Raw genomic sequence first — 20,131 nt, forward strand, 5'->3', positions numbered from 1 at the left:
TTGAGTTTTGGAAGGACCCTGTATCATCAAAAGGTAAAGTGGTACGTTTGGCAAATCTAACCATGGCCGCATCAACCTTCGGGATGGAGTCCCATATTTTGGCATCTGTGCTTTCAAACGGATAGAGTCGGGAAAATTTTCCTTTTGCAGAGGATTTCCTGTCCGCTCTGGGCCATTCCTCTTCAATTAGGTCTTTTATAGTATCATGGACTGGGAAAGTAGCCTTCTTTCTCCTGAGGTCAGAGAAGTAGCGACTGGAGGTGGAAGGTTCCTTCTTAGAATATCCCTTCAAACTGAGAGTCTGGGGACTCTAGATATCAAGTGATCAACCTCTGCAGGTTCCAGAAAGTCTGAAACTGGGAGCACATCATCCTCTGAAGAAGAACCTAGGTCTCTCGGGGGTTCCATATCCATACATTCCACATCAGAGACATCTGAAGAACACTCTGAAGGTTCCGAACACCTCGGCCTTTTGCGGGGCTTTACAACTTCCTTAATACCCAGAGCGACTGCTTGTGTAGTATATTGCATTATGTCAGGTGCAGGTTGGATGGAAGACTGCCTTTGAGATAGGCCTGCTGCCACTGATAGGCAAGATGAACAGAGGTGTCTCCCCTCCAGGGGTCTGTCATTACAGGATTCACATTGTGTCCTTCTAGGCAACTTCCCTTTGGACAAACCTGAAGTTCTAGTACCTCTAGAACTGTAGAAATACAGAAATGTAACAGTGTATTAATGATTCGCACTCTTTTAAGTACCAGCACCTAAATAAAGGGGAAAAGAACATGGCTTATCTAGATGCCTTAGGATGTGACCTTTTGTGTCGTGAGGAAGAATCAAAGTTCAAGGAATTAGAATCTTCCCTATCCATCTGCAGAACAGAAAGCCAAGGAAAGAATCACAAAGTGAAACTTTAAGAAGGGAAAAAAGTAATTTACCTTAAATAAAGTGAAGACAAAGTGAAGGGGATAGGAGGTGGTACTTATACATTTCTTTTAATTAGTTCCTGTCTAATTAGTTCCTGTCCAATTGTTGTGCTGCCATGGATATGGCCAGGAAATATATTTTCTATTTAATATGCATTTTTGTGGGTTGATCATTTTTTGAGTGTTTAGCTTTTCAATATAGGAAAGAAAGGTTGTTTTTTTTCACTTAGAAAGGTTAATATATTTAAGCAAAGTCACTACTTCAGGCATATTATTAAACCAGCATCCTTTAACCTTATCTGAACATTTTCTGGTGGCTGACCAATAGCTGTATTGTGATTGGCTACATGCTATTTTTAGCCTATGAAAACCAAATTTTGATTTACATTTCAGAAATCTGAAATCTGGTAGGGTTTTGTTTTCCTAATGTGCAGCTTTTCTACCAGAAGCAAAAGCTATAGCAAATAAGTCTAATAACTTACACATGCATGTCTGCATTCGATACGATTATGTATAAAGATTTCCTTTTTCATATATACGAACTATCCATTATTTAAAATCCTATACTGCATAGTGGGTGATATCACATCAAGCATTAAAATGGCCCATAATCGGAGGACGCACCAGGATTTATTTCATGTTGTACTCCAAAAAGATATTTTAGGTAATGAATGGTAAGTGAAATGCTTAAGTATATACACTGTTGTAATTAATAGATGCATAGAACAGCAAGCCTCAGCAGCCTGACATTTCATACTGAGCTAAGGAACAGCTGCATCCTTCTCTCATGCACACCTTCATTCACACAAATGAAACCGCAGACCGGACAGAGTTCAGATATTTTATTAGGAAACTGTCTCTGTGTTATGCAGTCAGCAAAAACATAGGCAGTCAGCTCTGGCTGAACAGGATAAAAACACTTAATCGTGTATCAGCCACCCACAAACTGGGGCCCAAATAGTGTGCAGAACAGGGTTAAATCTTGTTTCATTGTGACACAAAATAAACTCTGGAACTCCTCAAAGTGTCTCCTAGACTCAATGATGTCATTAGTTTGCGTAGGGAGGGAGGGAGGAATCACACATGTCTTGAAAAACCCCCACATATTGTTGATTTTTTTTTTTTAAACAGATTCAAGTAATATATTACCTGTTTGATTAATGATTTCCTCATAGTTGCTTTGCAAGTGAAAGGCAAAATTAACAAAATGGCTGTAACAAGTCTTTTAGAAGACATGTTATATATAAAGAAAATGTGCAAAATCTCAAAACCATGTGCAAATATATAATGTATACAAGAACTACGCTATCAGGGTTATTCACTAAAGTGAAAATTGCCAGGGATTTGAAGTGTATTCAAAATTAATTTTCAAATTTGAAGCCAAAGTAGCCAAACTGGAAACAAACTGGAAGTCAGCTATGTTGACCATAAATGTGAAATTTACTTTGAATTCCTGACAATTTTCACTTTAGAGATAGTGCATATCCCTTGATTATTCTAGCATGTATGATCTTTTTCCCTGTAATGCAGATAAGGAGTCAGATTCACATTAATACGTATGCAAATTTAGCCCTGAAATTTGAAAACTATAATTTATAACTAGCCCAATTTGAACACCATTATTTATAGATATGGGGGAGTGCTTTCCATAATTTCAGCAAAAGTGGAAACAAATATTCATCCTTTGAATATTGTCTGCTTAAAGCCCTTGATTTCTGTATCTTCTTTAAATGAGATAGGTCTAATAATGTAATAGGAAACTCCTCATAAAACTATTAGAAGAACCTGCAAGCAAATAAGAATTAAATACAAAAAATTATCCAAGCACTCCAGTCCATGTCTTGAAGTGAAGTGGATGTAATGAGCCCATTCTAGTTATATAGGTTTCGATGAACCCTAAATTACTTTTTTTCAATGCTGCAGACAATATGGGTATTAATAGTTTTTCTAGCTGCTATTGGGTTATTTTAATGTAAGTTAAAGGGTTGTATCATGTATGATAGCATAGTTTGACTAATGGAAATGTCATTGCTAGGTAGAAACATAGAATGTGACGGCAGATAAGAATCGTTTGGCCCATCTAGTCTGCCCAATTTTCTAAATACTTTCATTACTCACAGGCCTTATCTTAAGTCTAGGATAGCCATATGCCTATCCCACGCATGCTTAAACTCCCTCACTGTGTTAACCTCTACCTCTTCAGCTGGAAAACCATTTCATGCATCCACTACCCTCTCTGTAAAGTAATACTTCCTGAAATTATTTTTATAGCTTTGCGCCTCTAATTTAAGACTATGTCATCTTGTGGTGGTAGTTTTTCTTCTTTTAAATATAGTCTCCTCCTTTAGATTTATTGTTTTTTTTTACCCAGCTTGTCACAGTTTAATATCTAGAAGAAACGTTCTCGATACCGCACTCATCTAGCAGCTCAGATGCTCCGTAACCAGGGCTGGCTAAGTCCCCATTCCAGACATGTAAAAAAAATTAATGGTCCATAGCAAAAAATAGCAGCTTTTTTGGGTCAAAAGCTGCTATTTGTTTTGCTATTTAGGAGTGCCCCTTCTCAGAGTCCTCATGTTCTTTGTTCATGAAATACGTTTTTGTTAAAGCTGATCTTTTTATTCCAAAACTGATCACTAATTTACTAATCAAAACTGTCAATATTAAGTGGATGTTTGAATGAAACTGTACATCACACCAGTTCAAAGAAAATTATAGGTTTAAAACATGTGTCAACTTTTGTGTGACAGCACCCGCTGTGGACACAAGGCAAATACTGAATTAATTCATCTAAGATGACTTTTTGAAATGAGTGTACTAGTAATTATAACATAATTTTATCTGCAATACATTTTAATATAAAAAAATAAAAAATAAAATGTATGTTGGTGTCTTGAAATAAGTACTCTATATTATTTTTAATTATTTATTTTAAAATGACTTAAAGGGACAATATATCAGGTCCTTTAACCCTACAAAGGCAATTATTGCAGTTTTAAAGAAATTGCAATAATTACCTTTGAGGGTTTACTGCAACAAAACAAGTTTGTTTTCCCGGCACTATAGTTTCCATTTAACTAAAAAATACTTTTGGTAAAATCCCCCCCCCCCCAAAATGTCTTTATTTATTTCAAGTTTGACTTATTCATTGAGTGTTTTGGAATGTAATGTCAGATTTAGGACACTGTTTCTGCACACTATCTAGTAAATACTGTAAGCACCAGCCACAAATAGGGCATTTAATATCCATTGCTGCTTGGAAAAAAAAAAACACAAATCCAAAATAAAACAGTAACAAAGTTCTTCTCCTGCTCCGTGGAACTCAATAACAATAATTCAAGCATTATCAATACAAAAAAAAAAATATCTGTTAATATTAGCAGGACCAAACAGGAAGGATATCTTAACAAACATAAAATGCTGTTTGAGATTAATATTGCACTATATGTATACATTAAATTGGTAAGTAGGCATAGCACCATTGCAAACAATTTCAATAAAAGATTACACCAAACTGTGATACAGAAACAATTAAAGATCCCCTTGTCATATATCCCACCCCAGTACATATTACAAATAAAAATGTCATATTTATTAAAAACATAAGCATTGTATAATAGCAGTATCTAAGATGAGTCAAGTCATAAAATGTCAAAACCCCTAATATAATCAGTGTTTTGAGGACACCCTTGTATCACATTTTTGGTTTCTATATGGTGGATGATATACCATGGGTGTTTAGAAAGTCTGTTTCTTCTCATGTAAATCTACATTGCTGTTGTTAGTGCATGGGACACAATGGCTTGTTCACCTTAAAACACACCGCTTACCATTAGTGTAAAATTTATACAAAAATACTCTCAAGCATTTGTCTCGATTTTACCATGTTTGTAGATAAAAAGAAGGAAAATTAAAGCAAACTTTCAGATACCATAGAAAAAAAGAAAGAGATTCGGGTCAGTGCATTTGGATAAGGCAGTCATTTAGGGTAAACAAAATATAGGGTAATTTACTTAGCTGTTGTATGTTTTATTTGGTTTCTGTTGTATGAACGATTGTTTTCACTTTTTTGTTTGAATCAGTTTCAGAAAATTTTATTAAATTGAAGCCGGCATAAAAAAACAAAACATAGAAAACAAACAAACCAAAAAAACTATTAAATAATAACAATAATAATAATAATAATAATAATAAAAAAAAACTATACTAATGGGAATAGACTAAATCTTTTATGATACAAAAAAAAGTATATTAATAATTGTAAAAATGAATTTGGAGTAAAATCATTGCTGTTCCATCTACCTATTAAATGTAATTACTATGTAGTTCTTTAATAAGAAATTGAACCAGTATATAAAGAGAAACTGGGTTCAAATACACAAAGTGCAATAAAAATAAAATCATAACTACTTTTAGGAGCTGGGTGAAACACATTTCCCTTGCACTGGATCTCTTGAAAAGTTCCTGTGCAGGTATGTGTTGAGATATTACTTGAAGTGAAGACAGCAATTGTATAAACGTGTCAGAATTTAGTTCGAATTTCAAATGTTTTATTTACTGTGCTAATAGGGACATCCATACAGATATAACTCTATATGCTAAAAACTGGTTTGTAGGAAATATGTATTTAGCAATGGTTTCCTATTCATAATAATTGAGTATTCTCTTTACTTAAAGAGACACTGCAGGCAGGGGTAACCTATCCTAGTTAGTTTAGCACATTAAGTGACAAAGGAATATAGCATGCAAATATAAAATGTAATTTTTAAAAAAAGCTAAAATTTCCAAATGACCATTATTTGGAGCAAATTCTCACGAACTGCTCCTTCTGCAATGGCATTAGCCAAAGCCAATAAATGGTTTCAGGATATTCATATACTCTAAATTCCTGCTGGTCAGTTATCTGTTGAAACCGTTGCAGACATCGATGGACCTGGTTACCTGGCTGAAGGTAATTCCATTTATGAAAAAAAAACTATTTTGATTACAGATTGCACCATTTTGCTCTTTCCATTATTAATTAATGGACCTGATGCTGCTGTATATCTCTCAATACAACGCCAGCGTTATAAGTTTTCAATAACTGCCAGCACAGAATATGTTTCCTGGTAATGTACAGCTGTATTTGTTTAATGTTTTACAAATGCCATATATTTAACATACTTGCCAACTTTGGGTCTTTTTGGCCTGGGTCTAGTAGTGGGCAGGCCAGAAAGTGGATGACAATGAGGTCTTGACCTGCCCATGAAAATGTTGGATTCTATAATAAAGGGACGACAGCTTAACTGGGTGGCTAAATCAAAGCAGTGACACCTTTCTATCTAAGGTCCAATTTAATAGTAGAAGTGTTGGGCCGATGCCACAAGGTGGGACTCGATTCAATACCTCTCTATTGGGACAGTTAGCAACTATGTATATATGAAAGATGGCAAAAAAATCTCGATACTCAGGTGCCTGAAGTGTCCCTTTGATATATTTTTTTCTAAAAACCACAACACCCCAAAAAAAGGAAGACTTGACTGGCTTCAGGTTCCTTTTCAAGCTGTATAATTTTTTTTCTGTATTATCCAAATTAACACGCTTTACCGAATATTATTTCCTTGAACTTACTAGGGAGACTAAAAGGTTTATAGAAAAACAGTGGGTTGTCATGAGATAAGGAGTTAAAATATAATTTTGACCTTCATTTTGTAAATCAGTTTTTAACTCAACATAACTCGCACTGTAAATTGAATAAACTCTTAAATGAAGAAAAAGAAGTCACAAAAAAGTAAAATAAAATCCTATGCCTTTTTTCTGATAAGCATATGTCAAATTAGAAACCATTTTAAACTTACAACATCCTCGTTACACATAGTGTAGGTGCAGTGTTTTTAAACTAAAATACTAAAAGTAGCAACATGGCAGATACAGATAAATTACTAAAAAAAAAAAAAAAAAAAAAAAACACAAAAAACAAACCGAGGAACACTTGAAGAATCAGGTTAGGAACAAACTGAAACATTTTAAGTTTAATGACACAGTCATTTTGCCACCAGCTTGCACTGTTGTTTCATTTGCCACTAGGTAATAATGTGACATTCTGCAAAACCGTGTTGAGAAAAAAAGTTCCTGGGAATGTATTTTTCCTTCTTCACAACATTTTCTCAACAGGAAAAAATATATTCCTGTTTTCTCTGTGCTTTTCTTCCCCAGTAGATATAGAAGCATATATAGATTTTTTTAAATTTGTTTTGCATGTTATTTTTAAGAGAGTTTATGACTAAAGGTGGATAATGTATTTTGTGTCATTATGTAGGACAAAGGAGGAAGCCAGAGAAAGAAGAGTGAATATATTCTGTTGAATATAATCCATTTGCTTGGTCTGATGGCATCTGAACCCAAACTTGGTCATTTTCTTTAAGTTCTAGTACTGCACTTCCAGAAGCTTGGTCCATGTATCCTTTTTTGTACTCATCGTAAGTATAGGTAGCAGGTACATTGTTCTTGTATAAGGCAACCCAGATGTTGGTGCCTTTGATGTGGACATGATAAGCAAAGTAGTAGACACCTGGTACCGAACAAGTGAATATCCCAGTTAATGGATTATAGCCATTGTGGCCATTATATAAAGTCCTGTCAAATTTAATAGGCATACCAGAAGGTGGGAATGGTGTGGTGAGGATGGCAGTAAATGCTGGAGCAATTTTGGCAGATAGTTCTCCAGTTCCATACTGTGGTTTTCCAGGTTTCTCATTTCCCAAGACTGTGGCACCTTCCACTCCCCCATCTGGCAAATGGAGACCAGCAATGCCACCCTCACTGTAGAGACCTGGTGGTCCTGGTGGGCCAGGTGGACCTGGTGGACCTTGTTGACCATTTAAACCAGGGAGGCCTGGAACACCTGGAGGTCCAATAGGCCCTGTAAGTCCAGGTTCTCCAATTATACCATTGCCAGGAGCTCCTGGAACACCAGGCTCCCCTTTCAATCCTGGTAGACCCTGGGGTCCAATAGGACCAGATGACCCTTGTAATCCTGGAATTCCTGCTGGACCACGTGGGCCTGGTTGCCCTGGCATCCCACCTTCCCCTTTTGACCCAATGATCCCTGCTTGCCCAGGCAACCCTGGGAGTCCTATTAACCCTGGCTCACCTTTGGGTCCAGTTGGTCCTTGCAAACCATAAGGACCTGGAAGTCCCCTCTCACCTGGAAACCCTGGCTTTCCTGCAAACCCATTTGGACCCTGTTTCCCTGGAATTCCTGGTAAACCAGGAGGCCCACTTAGTCCTATATCTCCTTTTAAGCCTGGCAGACCTGTTTTCCCTGGTAATCCCATTGACCCAGGAAGTCCTGGAGGTCCAATAACACCCTGTGGCCCCTGATCACCAGGTTTCCCATCTAAACCTGGCTCTCCTATGTCTCCTATTCCACCTTGAATTCCAGGGAGACCACGATCACCTTTTAAACCTGGAAGACCTGGTTTTCCATACCCCGGTGGCCCAGGAACCCCTGGTAAGCCTCTTACACCTGGCTCCCCTTTTGAACCTAGTGGGCCCTGTGGACCTGGTAATCCATCTAAACCTGGTTTACCAATCCCATCTAAACCTGGTTTTCCTGGGGGGCCCTGCGGGCCTGGGAGACCTACAACTCCTGGTACCCCTGGTGGACCTACATCTCCTTTATCTCCTGGTCCTCCAGGTAGTCCATTAAGGCCTGCCTTCCCAATACCATTAGGCCCAGGTGGTCCCATTGGGCCAGGTGGCCCTCCTTGTCCTCGGGTTCCAGGAAGCCCTGGTTTTCCAATACCAGCATCTCCTTTCACACCTTTTTCTCCTCTGAATCCTGGTTCACCCTTAGGTCCAGGCTCACCCCTTAGACCTGGTTGTCCTGGTGCACCTTGCACACCTGGTTTTCCATTGGATGAAAGGCCTGAGGGTCCAGGAATACCTGGAGGACCAGGCATTCCACGAGCCCCTTGGTCACCCCTCATTCCAGGTTCCCCTTTGGCCCCAGGAAATCCCTTGGGTCCTCCTTTGCCAGGCATTCCTGGTAAGCCTGGTTTGCCTATACCATTAAATCCAGGTGGACCAATAGGGCCTGGCTGCCCTTGTAATCCAGGTTTTCCTATGCCTGGTTTTCCAGGTTGTCCAGGTGGTCCTGGTGGCCCTCTGGGACCAGGATTGCCAGCAGGTCCAGGTTCTCCTTTAAGATGCATTGGCACAACTGGAGGCATGTCTGTAAGTACAAGATAGAATAATGGTTATCATGAGGATGGATCATACACACTATAAGGTTTATGCATTTACATGAAATTCCTTTTTTCTTTTTCATACAACGTAAAATAAATGTGTACTCATTGTGGAATAGGTCTTGATTTAATAGGATTTTTACATTATTCAATAGTGCTAGACTTTAATGGTGACTTCTGTAGGTAAATACTTTATAAAAATTTTCTAACAGTATTAAATAATTTGGAAAGATTATACAATTGAGGCCTAAGATGCAAGGGTTATTTTAAAAACTACTGTAACAGAATCTCTATCTGTATCTATTACTGTCTTTGAAGTCCTCCTCTACTTCCATTGGTGTATTCTAAAATTTAAAATGTAACCTACATAATTTGCATGTTTGTATACAAATACAGTCAGTATGCTAAATGTTTGATAAATGTATTCGATTAATTAAACTCCTCCCAATCCATTAGAGTAATAATATTGTTTTGTGTATTATGTTATCCTATGTTGTTATATTTGATATATTATTTGATTGTGACTAGAGTTGAGCGAACCCGAACTGAAAAGTTTGGGTTCGTACCGAACATTACGTTTTTTGGACCCCGGACCCGAACACGGACATACGACTGAATGTTCGGGTTGGAGTTTGGTGTTCGGCCTTTTAATGACGCATTTTGAAAGGCTGCAGGGCAGCCAATCAACAAGCGTTTGACTTGTGTGCCCTTAGAAGCCATCACAGCCATGCCTACTAATGGCCTACTAATGGCATGGTTCTGATTGGCCAGTGCCGCTCAGGGGTGGGGGCCAGGGGAGAGGACAGTAGGCCCCCCCCTTATTGTTATTTAGGGCCCTCACCCGCTGCGCAGGGGTGGGGGCCGGGGGGAGGACATTAGGTCCCCCCCCCATTTTTATTTATGGCCCCCACCCACCGCTCAGGGGTGGGGGCCGGGGAGAGGACATTAGGTCCCCCCACCCCCCCAATGTTTATTTATGGCAAGAAAGCATTGTGTGGTAGTTCCATTAGGAACTGTGTTTCCTCTCAGGTTCTCGTAGGTTTTCCAGAAGAAGAGCATTAGGACCTGCTTTCTGGTTGCACTATTTCCTGGTACAGGGGACCTGTAAGCAAAGAGTAATGCCAGAGTTACTGTGTCTTTGTAAAGGCAGTATTTGGAGAAATTCAAGTAGAGGGTTCCAACCCTTCCAGGAAGACGGAGAGGGCAGAGGGACCGAGTGCTGCCTGGAAGATGGCGAGGGCTGAGGGAATGACTCCTGCCTGAAAGACGTGGTGGTTCCTGGGGCCCCTTAAGAAGGGATAGACGATTTAGTAAGACAGGTCTGGATTCCAAACTAGGGTTCAGTCTGCCTTGTTCCTGTTACACCTGTATATGCATACGGATTATTATTAAGCAATAGATTTGCTTGAGTAGACTTGTGATGTTATATATGTATTCAGGTTTCAAAACTTTTCTGCCAAACAAAGGTTCTACTTTAGACAGGGCAATTGAGAGACAGCTTCAATTAATTAATTAATTTGGGATAGTAAACACACCACTAATTTGTGGGCATTGATTTTTCATTGGAATTGTACTAGTAAGATATCCAGGGCCGGACTGGCCTACCGGGATACCGGGAAAATTTCCCGGTAGGCCGCCAGCCCTGGGGCCGCTTTGACATGTGGCTGCCTTTAAGACCTGTAAAAAAAAAAATTCTGCTATCCTATGCGGCTGCGCACCCGCGGCCGCAGCCACAACTGAGCCGGCGGCCGCTGCTGCTTACTGTGAGATACTTCCTGTTAGCCGCCGGATGTGAGCGTCAAATTACGACATGACGTCACATCCGGCGGCTGCGCGGCGGCGGCTCTACAGAAACTGTCCTGCCTCGCGGTCTTTCTTCCCTGAGCTGTTTGAAGTGGAACTTGTAAAGGTAAGAATAAAGGGGCTTGGGGGACCTATTGTTTGTATTATGTATTGAGGAGGGGGGTCATTAATGTATTGGAGAGAGGGGGGGAGGGGAGGGCGGTAATTAATGTATTGGAGAGGGGGGGAGGGGGGTCATTAATGTCTTGGAGAGGGGAGGGGGGGTCATTAATGTATTGGAGAGGGGAGGGGGGTCATTAATGTATTGGAGAGGGGAGGGGGGTCATTAATGTATTGGAGAGGGGAGGGGGGGTCATTAATGTATTGGAGAGGGGAGGGGGGTCATTAATGTATTGGAGAGGAGAGGGGGGTCATTAATGTATTGGGGAGGGGGGGTCATTAATGTATTGGGGAGGGGGGGTCATTCATGTATGGGGAGGGGAGGGGGGTCATTCATGTATGGGGAGGGGAGGGGGGTCATTCATGTATGGGGGAGGGGAGGGGGGGGTCATTCATGTATGGGGGAGGGGAGGGGGGGTCATTCATGTATGGGGGAGGGGAGGGGGGGGGTCATTCATGTATGGGGGAGGGGAGGGGGGGTCATTCATGTATGGGGAGGGGAGGGGGGTCATTAATGTATTGGGAGGGGAGGGGGGGTCATTAATGTATTGGGGAGGGGGGGTCATTCATGTATGGGGGAGGGGGGTCATTCATGTATGGGGGAGGGTAGGGGGGGTCATTCATGTATGGGGGAGGGGAGGGGGGTCATTCATGTATGGGGGAGGGGGGTCATTAATGTATTGGGAGGGGAGTCATTCATGTATGGGGAGGGGAGGGGGGTCATTCATGTATGGGGGAGGGGAGGGGGGTCATTAATGTATTGGGGAGGGGAGGGGGGTCATTAATGTATTGGGGAGGGGAGGGGGGGTCATTAATGTATTGGAGAGGGGAGGGGAGGGTCATTAATGTATGGGAGAGGGGAGGGGGGGTCATTAATGTATGGGAGAGGGGGGGTCATTAATGTATGGGAGAGGGGAGGGGGGTCATTAATGTATGGGAGAGGGGAGGGGGGTCATTAATGTATGGGAGAGGGGAGGGGGGTCATTAATGTATGGGAGAGGGGGGGTCATTAATGTATGGGAGAGGGGTGGGGGGTCATTAATGTATGGGAGAGGGGAGGGGGGTCATTAATGTATGGGAGAGGGGAGGGGGGTCATTAATGTATGGGAGAGGGGAGGGGGTCATTAATGTATGGGAGAGGGGAGGGGGGGTCATTAATGTATGGGAGAGGGGAGGGGGGGTCATTAATGTATGGAGAGGGGAGGGGGGTCATTAATGTATGGGGGGGGGTCAGCTGTGTATTAGATAGGGGGGACGGGAAAGATCTAACTAGGGAATGTGAGATGAGGCAATGATTATATTTGTGACATTTATATTTGTGGCCCAATGAATATTATATATATGTGTGTGTGTAGAAGGAAATGTAAATAGCTACAGGGGTGAGGGAATTATATTTGTGATATATTTATTAGGAACTGTGGAGGGGAGGGGGCTGGATGAGAGCATTAAATATTATAGCATTAAATATTATATTTATGGGGTAGGAACTGTATTATATATTTTTGGTTTAGTGCAGCGGTAGGTAACCTTCGACACTCCCTTTGTTTTTTTACTACATCTCCATTTAGGCTTGCAAAGCATCATGGGAGGTGTAGTCCACAACATCTGGAGTGGCAAAGGATGTCTACTCCTGGTTTAGAGCATAGGTGTATAACCATTTGGCTTCCCCAGGCCAAAATAACCCCTTAAACTCTTAAAGGATCACTAGTGTCAGGAAAACAAAGCGGTTTTCCTGACACTTTAGTGCCCTGAGGGTGCCCACACCCTATAGGTCCCCCTCCCGTGGCGCTGAAGGGCTTAACATCCCTTCAGTTACTTACCTTAATCCAGCGCCAGGCTCCCTCTGCGCTGGTGACCTCTCCTCCCTGTCTGACGTCAGCTCCCCCGTCCGACGTCACTGGAGCTGAATGCGCATGGCCGCGCGCGCATTCAAAGTGTCCATAGGAAAGCATTTCTCAATGCTTTCCTATGGACACTCTGCGCGATGGAGGCGAAATGTGCCTCCAGCGTCGCAGATGCGCCTCTAGTGTCTGTCCGGAAGACAGCCACTAGAGGCTGGATTAACCGCAAATGTAAACGTAGCAGTTTCTCTGAAACTGCTATGTTTACATGTGAAGGGTTAAAACCTGAGGGACATTGCACCCAGGCCACTTCATTGAGCTAAAGTGGTCTGGGTGACTATAGTGTCCCTTTAACGCTGTTACGGCGTTATATGCCGTCGCATTTTAATGGGCTGTTAAGCTGAATTCTGATGACTCCGCAATGCTATGGGGCTGGTATGTAATTTTTTCCAGGGCTGGTTTTCATACCCAGTCCGGCCCTGAAGATATCCTCACTAAAGTGAGTGGGGACACAACTCAGAAAAGCTCTAATGCAAATAAGAAGAAAGTTAAACCATCTGATCAAAAAGGAAACTCTCAGAATCTTTTCATCCAGTGTTATTAAAGGCTTACTAGACTCTGCGCAACATTTTGCTTACTAAGCCAGAGAATATACATGTCTGTATTATGTTTTTCGGGTACTGTATATCTAGTTAGTTTGTATGATACTTAGAAGATATATGCAAGTTCTTAGTATGTTGCAGTAACTCTGCGAACAAACAATACTGGAAAATATACTGGATGGGTAAATGCAAAAATGCACGAGTGCAGCTATATTTTAGACAGTGGTATTTCTCCCTGATACAATGGGGCCCCTAAATACCATAACCAGAGTGTATTGGGCTTGGAACACTTCTTGACAACTGTGATATGTTGCCAAATGTTAGGGTGTTGCAGAGTTAATCGTCTTGTGGTTTCATGTGAGCATAATTTGTAGAAATTGATAGCGGCTGATATATGATATCCTTGTATTTCACTGTTTCTCAAAGTTATCCAAAGTATTGGATAATGTGCAAAACATTTGATCATTAATCACTGCTTAACAGTTTCCATAATGCATTTGGGCTAATCAAAGAAGTCTTTTATTTTAATTCTGAGCAAGATGAATATTTAAGGTTAGCTCTGTTAGATGTGTTTTCCGAGATTTAACCCTCAATATATGAGGGATTATATGTGTTGATCTATGTAAATTATTTCTTTGAAAAACATATCCGTTTTTTTTTTTCATAACACGTTTACACCTGCAGAATTTCATACACAGTTTTGAAACATTAGAATTTAAATATTTTATCTTTTTGCGAGAAATTGCTATTCAGTGACCTATGGTAAAGTCTAGCCTTGGATCTGATGATTAAAGGGACACTCTTCCTCTGTAAACTCACATGTAACAAATTACTCATTACCCTTTTTCCTAACTGAGGTCCCTTTTATATATGAATAATACTTTGAATTTTGTACAGTCCTGTTATTAACATGTCACAAAAGAGGCCTACTATTATTTTAAATATGCGAGTTACTCACTAAAACGCTGTGTCCAACAAATATTTGAACAGCAGATAAATTTAAGTTAGCTATTTGTCTCATAGATTAATTAATTAAATAATGCATTGTGATATCTTTGAAAATAACTACCTATTTTCAGTGAGTATTACACTCTTTAATACACAATATGTAAAACAATAATTTATGTATTGGGTTTTTAATTAATTAATTTATTGTTTATATACATCCAAGAGTGATTTATTTGTGTGTAGTATCAGCTCAAATGTTTACAAGTTTAATTCACAAGATATATGAAGGGTAAATATTAGGATTTACTGGAAGCTAAAATATAATTAAAATTACTAAAATCAGCTACAAACTTAAAATATTTCATATGGAAAACGAATTCACAAATATTTAAAAGCGATAACCTGCTGCATAAGATTTGTGCGTGTACGCAGAACTCTGTGTGTCACAGCAATCTTTATAGTTTTATATATTCGGTATTGGCCGAATTGAGATTAAGCAGAATTTTGACTAATAGCCTGTTCAGCCGAAGTCTGCATCTTCAAAGCGTCATGCAGATGTAAGGCAAAAGAGTAGCACAATGCCTGAGTATGTTCAGATACTTTGGTATTTGGTCTTCTGCCAATAAAGGAATTGGGAGGAAGTTTTTTTTTCTTTTTTTTTAAGCAAGGGAAATAAGCGGCCTACCAAATCTCCTGTTCAATCAATAGGTGAAAACGATAATTGATGGCAAAGGGACAGCCAAGAGACAGATGGAAGAAAAAAAGGAGGAGCAATTAAAAAAAATATATATATATATATATATATATACTTCCAAGAAGAAGTCCAGATAGTTTTGATTTCAGTTATTGCCTGATTTTACCCTTGCCTGCCTGTGAGTGTCATTGATACAAGTGTTACTGTCCTAGCAAGGTAGGTACAGAGTAACCTAAACCTAATCAGTAAAACTTCAAGGTAAAACCTACCTTGCAATGACAGTTTTACTTTGAGTAGGAGATAAATAGCCAAGGTCATTGAACCTAGTCTGAGACTGGTTATGTCACTTCTGTGCCTAGTCAGTCACTTTGATTTGGAGATAGATATATCCTGTTTAATGCATTGATACTAGTGTGATACTGATGGTTAGGTTACTGCTGTGCAGTGGCAGTGCAACTTATACTAAGCTTTATTCACTGATTTTGAGTTTGACAAGTCTTTTTTGTTAACTGTAGATGTAGAAAGAAAATACATTTCTTGTGTATTCAGTTAAAAACAAAAGTGTTATTTATGACTTTATTTTTATATATACTGATTGTTGTAAACATAATTTGATATCAAAACCACCTTCAGGTAGTGACAAGGCATTTAATGCAAATTAACTTTTGTTACTACAGTAGTAAAATCAGATTGTGTCAGTATGTGTGCTTTTGGAAGTTGGCTTGCACAGTTCTCTACTTTCAAAGATTTGGGCTCCTAAAAAGACAGATCAATGCTGAAAATCGGATTCTAAGTTTTAAAATATGGCACCAAACAGCCCCAAACTGGTGGTGGATATTTATTCATAGTTTGATAACTGTTTTGCAATTTGTTTAGGCAGAATCATTGAAAAACTAGGTTTTATATGGCTGTGTTAAAAAATCTCCAGGTTGATTATGTTGCTCTTCTTCTTTAAAGTTGTCAACTCACTATAAGTTATTGTTTAGAAAATGGTCTAGCATGGGCAGCAAGCCCTTCTCCAGGAATGTATATACATATCGATTCACTTGGTGGTTTTGACTTCTTAAAAAGTGTTTAAATAAAAGTAAGCTATAAAAAGTTGCTTGAACTTTTTCTCAAGTCAGGTGCATGACACCTTCCTATGGTCTTACAAGGGCTCAATTTTATTAGTACCGTTGTCTACTAGTATCATGGAAAATGAACTTGAAATGCTATTTACTAGCTTGCGTGCATGTGCCATGATGCTTGGACAGCCTACAGGAGCAAAAATAGGATACAACCGAAATTGCAAAAACAGTAGGTATTTAGCAGAGCGAGTTGCCCATTTAAAAAAATAAAATTAAAAAAAATTGTGAGGAAATACTATAATAAGTGGGAAAAGGCATAACATCTCATTAATCATACAACTCCCACAATTAGGCTATCTCTGTGATATGCTCAGCTCTCCATACTACATGAGTTAAATTCTGGGGGAATCTTAAAACTTCACCAGCCAACACTGATATATAAATAAAATGTAAAAATAAATATATGTTTAATGCATATGAGGCAATGGAATAGAAAAATCAAGTAAAAAAAAATGTCACATTTTAACATTAAATATGGGTTTACAATTAATTTTGAACCTAATTACACATTCAAAATTAGATCTGATATGTGATGCTTTGCTAAGATTTATATGGAATTGAATTTTTCAGCACAGGCTAAAGTAAATATTGCAAAATATTTTGCATTTCTGTACACATTAGCAGTGTGTATATAAATTGGTAATTAAGAAGTTAAGCCAGTCATTACAATTAATGTTCTGTTAAAAATGTATACATACTATACACACTCATGCTTAGAGTCGGCTTTCATTATCCTACTACCAGTAATTTGGATAAAAAATGGACTGTAAGCTCTGGGTCTAATATCAGACACATGCTCTGCTACTCATCAGACTTCTGCTCCAAGGCAATGTCTGATAGACATGTTTGCATTTTAGATCCCCATAAAAGGGTAACTGCCTTTCGCCACTTTAAATTCTCATTTATTTTCCAAATAAACATCACTCCACGCATTCACATATGTGAAGGATTTACATTTAATTGCAAAATGTAATTTGATTTAGGACGGGCTGGGCTGCAGTTTTTCATTCCCATACTGTATTTAAAAAAAATACAAAAACAGCCATATTTCACCCTGGAAGTATTTGTACAGACAGATATGATGGGAAAGAAACATGATATAAATTCAGTTATATGAGCTGCTATTCTCTAATTTTTCAGATTCCACTCCCCTCCATTATTTGCAGATTATGAGCATTTACCAGATGCTCGAAAAAGTGGAATTTCCTCTTTGTTTTTCTTTCTTACAAAAAGGAAATTCAGGAAATATATATATTTAGCATAAAAAAACACAGCCACCTACTCTTTCTAAGAATGTTTTATGTCTCTCTTCACATGAAAGGGTTAATTATGTTGCCAAAACTTTCAGCTCCCCATGACAATAAAAAATAATTTAAGCCTGTGTGTATGGGTATTGCTATTGGTGCAGATATTTATTTTCATATCTCACATTGCAAAAATATATGTCTTCTCTTGGGACATAGAAATGAAATTTCTACTTCAACTCCATGTACTGATTTATTACACCTACAAACATTTAGCAATACTGAGTTTTGTAAAGGTAGCCTCTTAAATAACCCTCTATGACCATTACGTTGCACGCACGTTTTGGGGTCAACGGCCACATACAGCCAATTACAGCTTCAAGAGGGTTTGCCTTTTGATCAGTGCTCTGTCCTGGGTTCCCTGTGATGGTTATCGGAGAGTGCGTTCCTGATCATGTTTTTTGTTTTTTGACTTTGGCTCTGTTTTTACTTCCCTGATTTCTGGTATCCTTGACTTTTGGCTTTTCATAATCGTTGTGTCTCATTCTGTGCCATGACCTCGGCAAGTATTTTGACTATTCTCAGATACGTTAAGTCCGACCATTCTAAGGTCTGGTTAGATGTTATCCTAAGTCATAGGTGTGATACTATTTATGCTTGCTGGATCAACAGTAATCCTGACATTACAACATCACCACGTGCATTCAGTTATACGAAATGGTGGCCACCCAGGGGAAGCATTCATGAATTACTTCCCTTGCGGTTTCGCACTTAAGTTGCTGATGTAAATGTTCTAATCGGGTACAGAGGTGGTCCTCGTTGGGGAGACGAATGAAGGAGGTTCGTATGCAATAACTCCCAAACGGAAAAAAGGAAAAGCATGCGAAATAGGGCAAAACCTATGAAATTGGTGGTAGGTTCCACCACAAGCTTTATGTGTGTGATAAAAGTTAAATTAAAAGAGCAGGAGATTAACACTTCTAAACTGTGCGCCCTATGATGTCAGATCAGCCAGATGAGGTGTGGCTAGTGTTGCCTAAACTCAAACAAAAGTGATGTAATTCCTAAATGCAGATGCAGTGACACTGCAGTGACATGAACTACTTTGGTAAGCTACAGATTTTCTGGTACTTAGAGTGTCCTATAATGTTATTTCAAGAGGTTATCCAGCAGTTGACAGGAGACATAAATGTAAATTGAGGACACATGCAGAATGTAGTATAGCAAAGAACCATTACACAACTATCCATGTCCTAGCTTGACAGGGATTTCATAGAGTATTATACTCTGTTCTGTGTGTATGGGTCAGTCAATGTGCGGTGGATCAATCTGTGTGTGTATGGGTGTGTGGGGGGGTCAGTCTGTGTGTGTGTGAGGATCAAGCTGTGTGTGCGGGAGATGGGGTTCAGTCTGTATGTGGGGGTGGGAGGTTCAGTCTGTGTGTGTGGGGGTCAGTTTGTGTGTATACGTCATTCTGTGTGGGCTGGGTCAGTCTGTGTGTGTGTATGGGTCAGTCTGTGCATTGGTCAGTCTGTGTGGGGTGGGTCAGTCTGTGTATGGTGGCGGTCAGTCTGTGTATGTATGGGTCAGTCTGTGTGGGGGAGCAGTTTGTGTGTGTGTGTATGGGTCAGTCTGTGTGTGAGGGTATGGGTCTGTCTGAGTATGTGTATGGGTCAGTCTGTGGGTTTGTATGGGTCAGTCTGTGTAAGTGCTTGAGCTCCAAGAGAGATACCTCTAATCTCGTGACCTCCCCTGTACCCGATGGATAGGCAGTCTTCTCAACCACCCCCTCCGTGCAAGGTAAGATGAGGGAAAGGGGAATATTCTTTTTTTTGTAAACAATTATAAAAGTAAAAATTGTAAAGCTCTTCCCTATTCCACTCTCTACACCCCATTAACACAGTACACCCTCAAAGACAGTGGACCCCCCACATACAAGTACACTAACACAGAGTACACCTTTGCATACACACACAGTGCACCCCTCACACACACATCATCTCTTCACTCACATACACACTTCTTCCCCACATACCTTCACCACCACACACACATACATACATATATGTATGTATTTTACACACAAAATCTCATATATATATACACTCACAATGCAGCCCCTAGATGCACACGCACACACTTTACAGGCCCTTTCAGCACACACACACACACACACACATATATATTTTCTCACACACTGACAAATTGCTATTTTTATTTTAATGTAAATGCACCTAGCCTTTTCCCTAGTGTCCAGTGTGTCTCATCTCAGTCTTCCTGCAGTTTCTCTCTGCTTCTCTGCATGCTCCGTGTAGTGATGCTGGGGCCAGAGTGACATCATGTCACTAAACAGCGTACATGGGAGCAGAGAGGAACTGCAGGAAGGTTATTTCTCCCTCATGCGCCGCCTCCATGCTACCCACGGCGTTGGGAATTTGTTAAAGGACCACTATAGTGCCCTGAGGGTGCCCCCACCCTCAGGGCCCCCCTCCCGCCGGGCTCAAGGGGGTGGAAGGGGTTACATTTACCTCTTTTTCCAGCGCCGGGCGGGGGACTCTC

The 20,131-nt window shown here is 39.9% G+C and overlaps 1 protein-coding gene and 1 long non-coding RNA gene across 2 annotated transcripts in view; both read right to left on the reverse strand.

Moving 5' to 3' along the window:
• Window positions 1-1,753: 1,753 nt before the first annotated feature.
• LOC134591746 (uncharacterized) lies at window positions 1,754-5,082 on the reverse strand. The gene is made up of 2 exons (XR_010088480.1): window positions 2,832-5,082; window positions 1,754-2,797 (listed from the first exon to the last, which is right to left on the reverse strand). It is a non-coding gene; the product is annotated as an uncharacterized LOC134591746 (long non-coding RNA).
• Window positions 5,083-5,740: 658 nt separating this feature from the next.
• Window positions 5,741-20,131, reverse strand: part of COL8A2 (collagen type VIII alpha 2 chain) — a 94,177-nt gene continuing 79,786 nt past the window's right edge. The window contains exon 3 of the mRNA XM_063454698.1: window positions 5,741-9,141. Within this exon, the coding sequence (XP_063310768.1) occupies window positions 7,217-9,141 (1,925 nt within the window). The 3' untranslated portion in view covers window positions 5,741-7,216. The remainder of the gene's footprint in view (window positions 9,142-20,131) is intronic.

The sequence above is a fragment of the Pelobates fuscus genome, chromosome 1 (assembly GCF_036172605.1).
Source record: "Pelobates fuscus isolate aPelFus1 chromosome 1, aPelFus1.pri, whole genome shotgun sequence".
Taxonomy (NCBI): domain Eukaryota; kingdom Metazoa; phylum Chordata; class Amphibia; order Anura; family Pelobatidae; genus Pelobates; species Pelobates fuscus.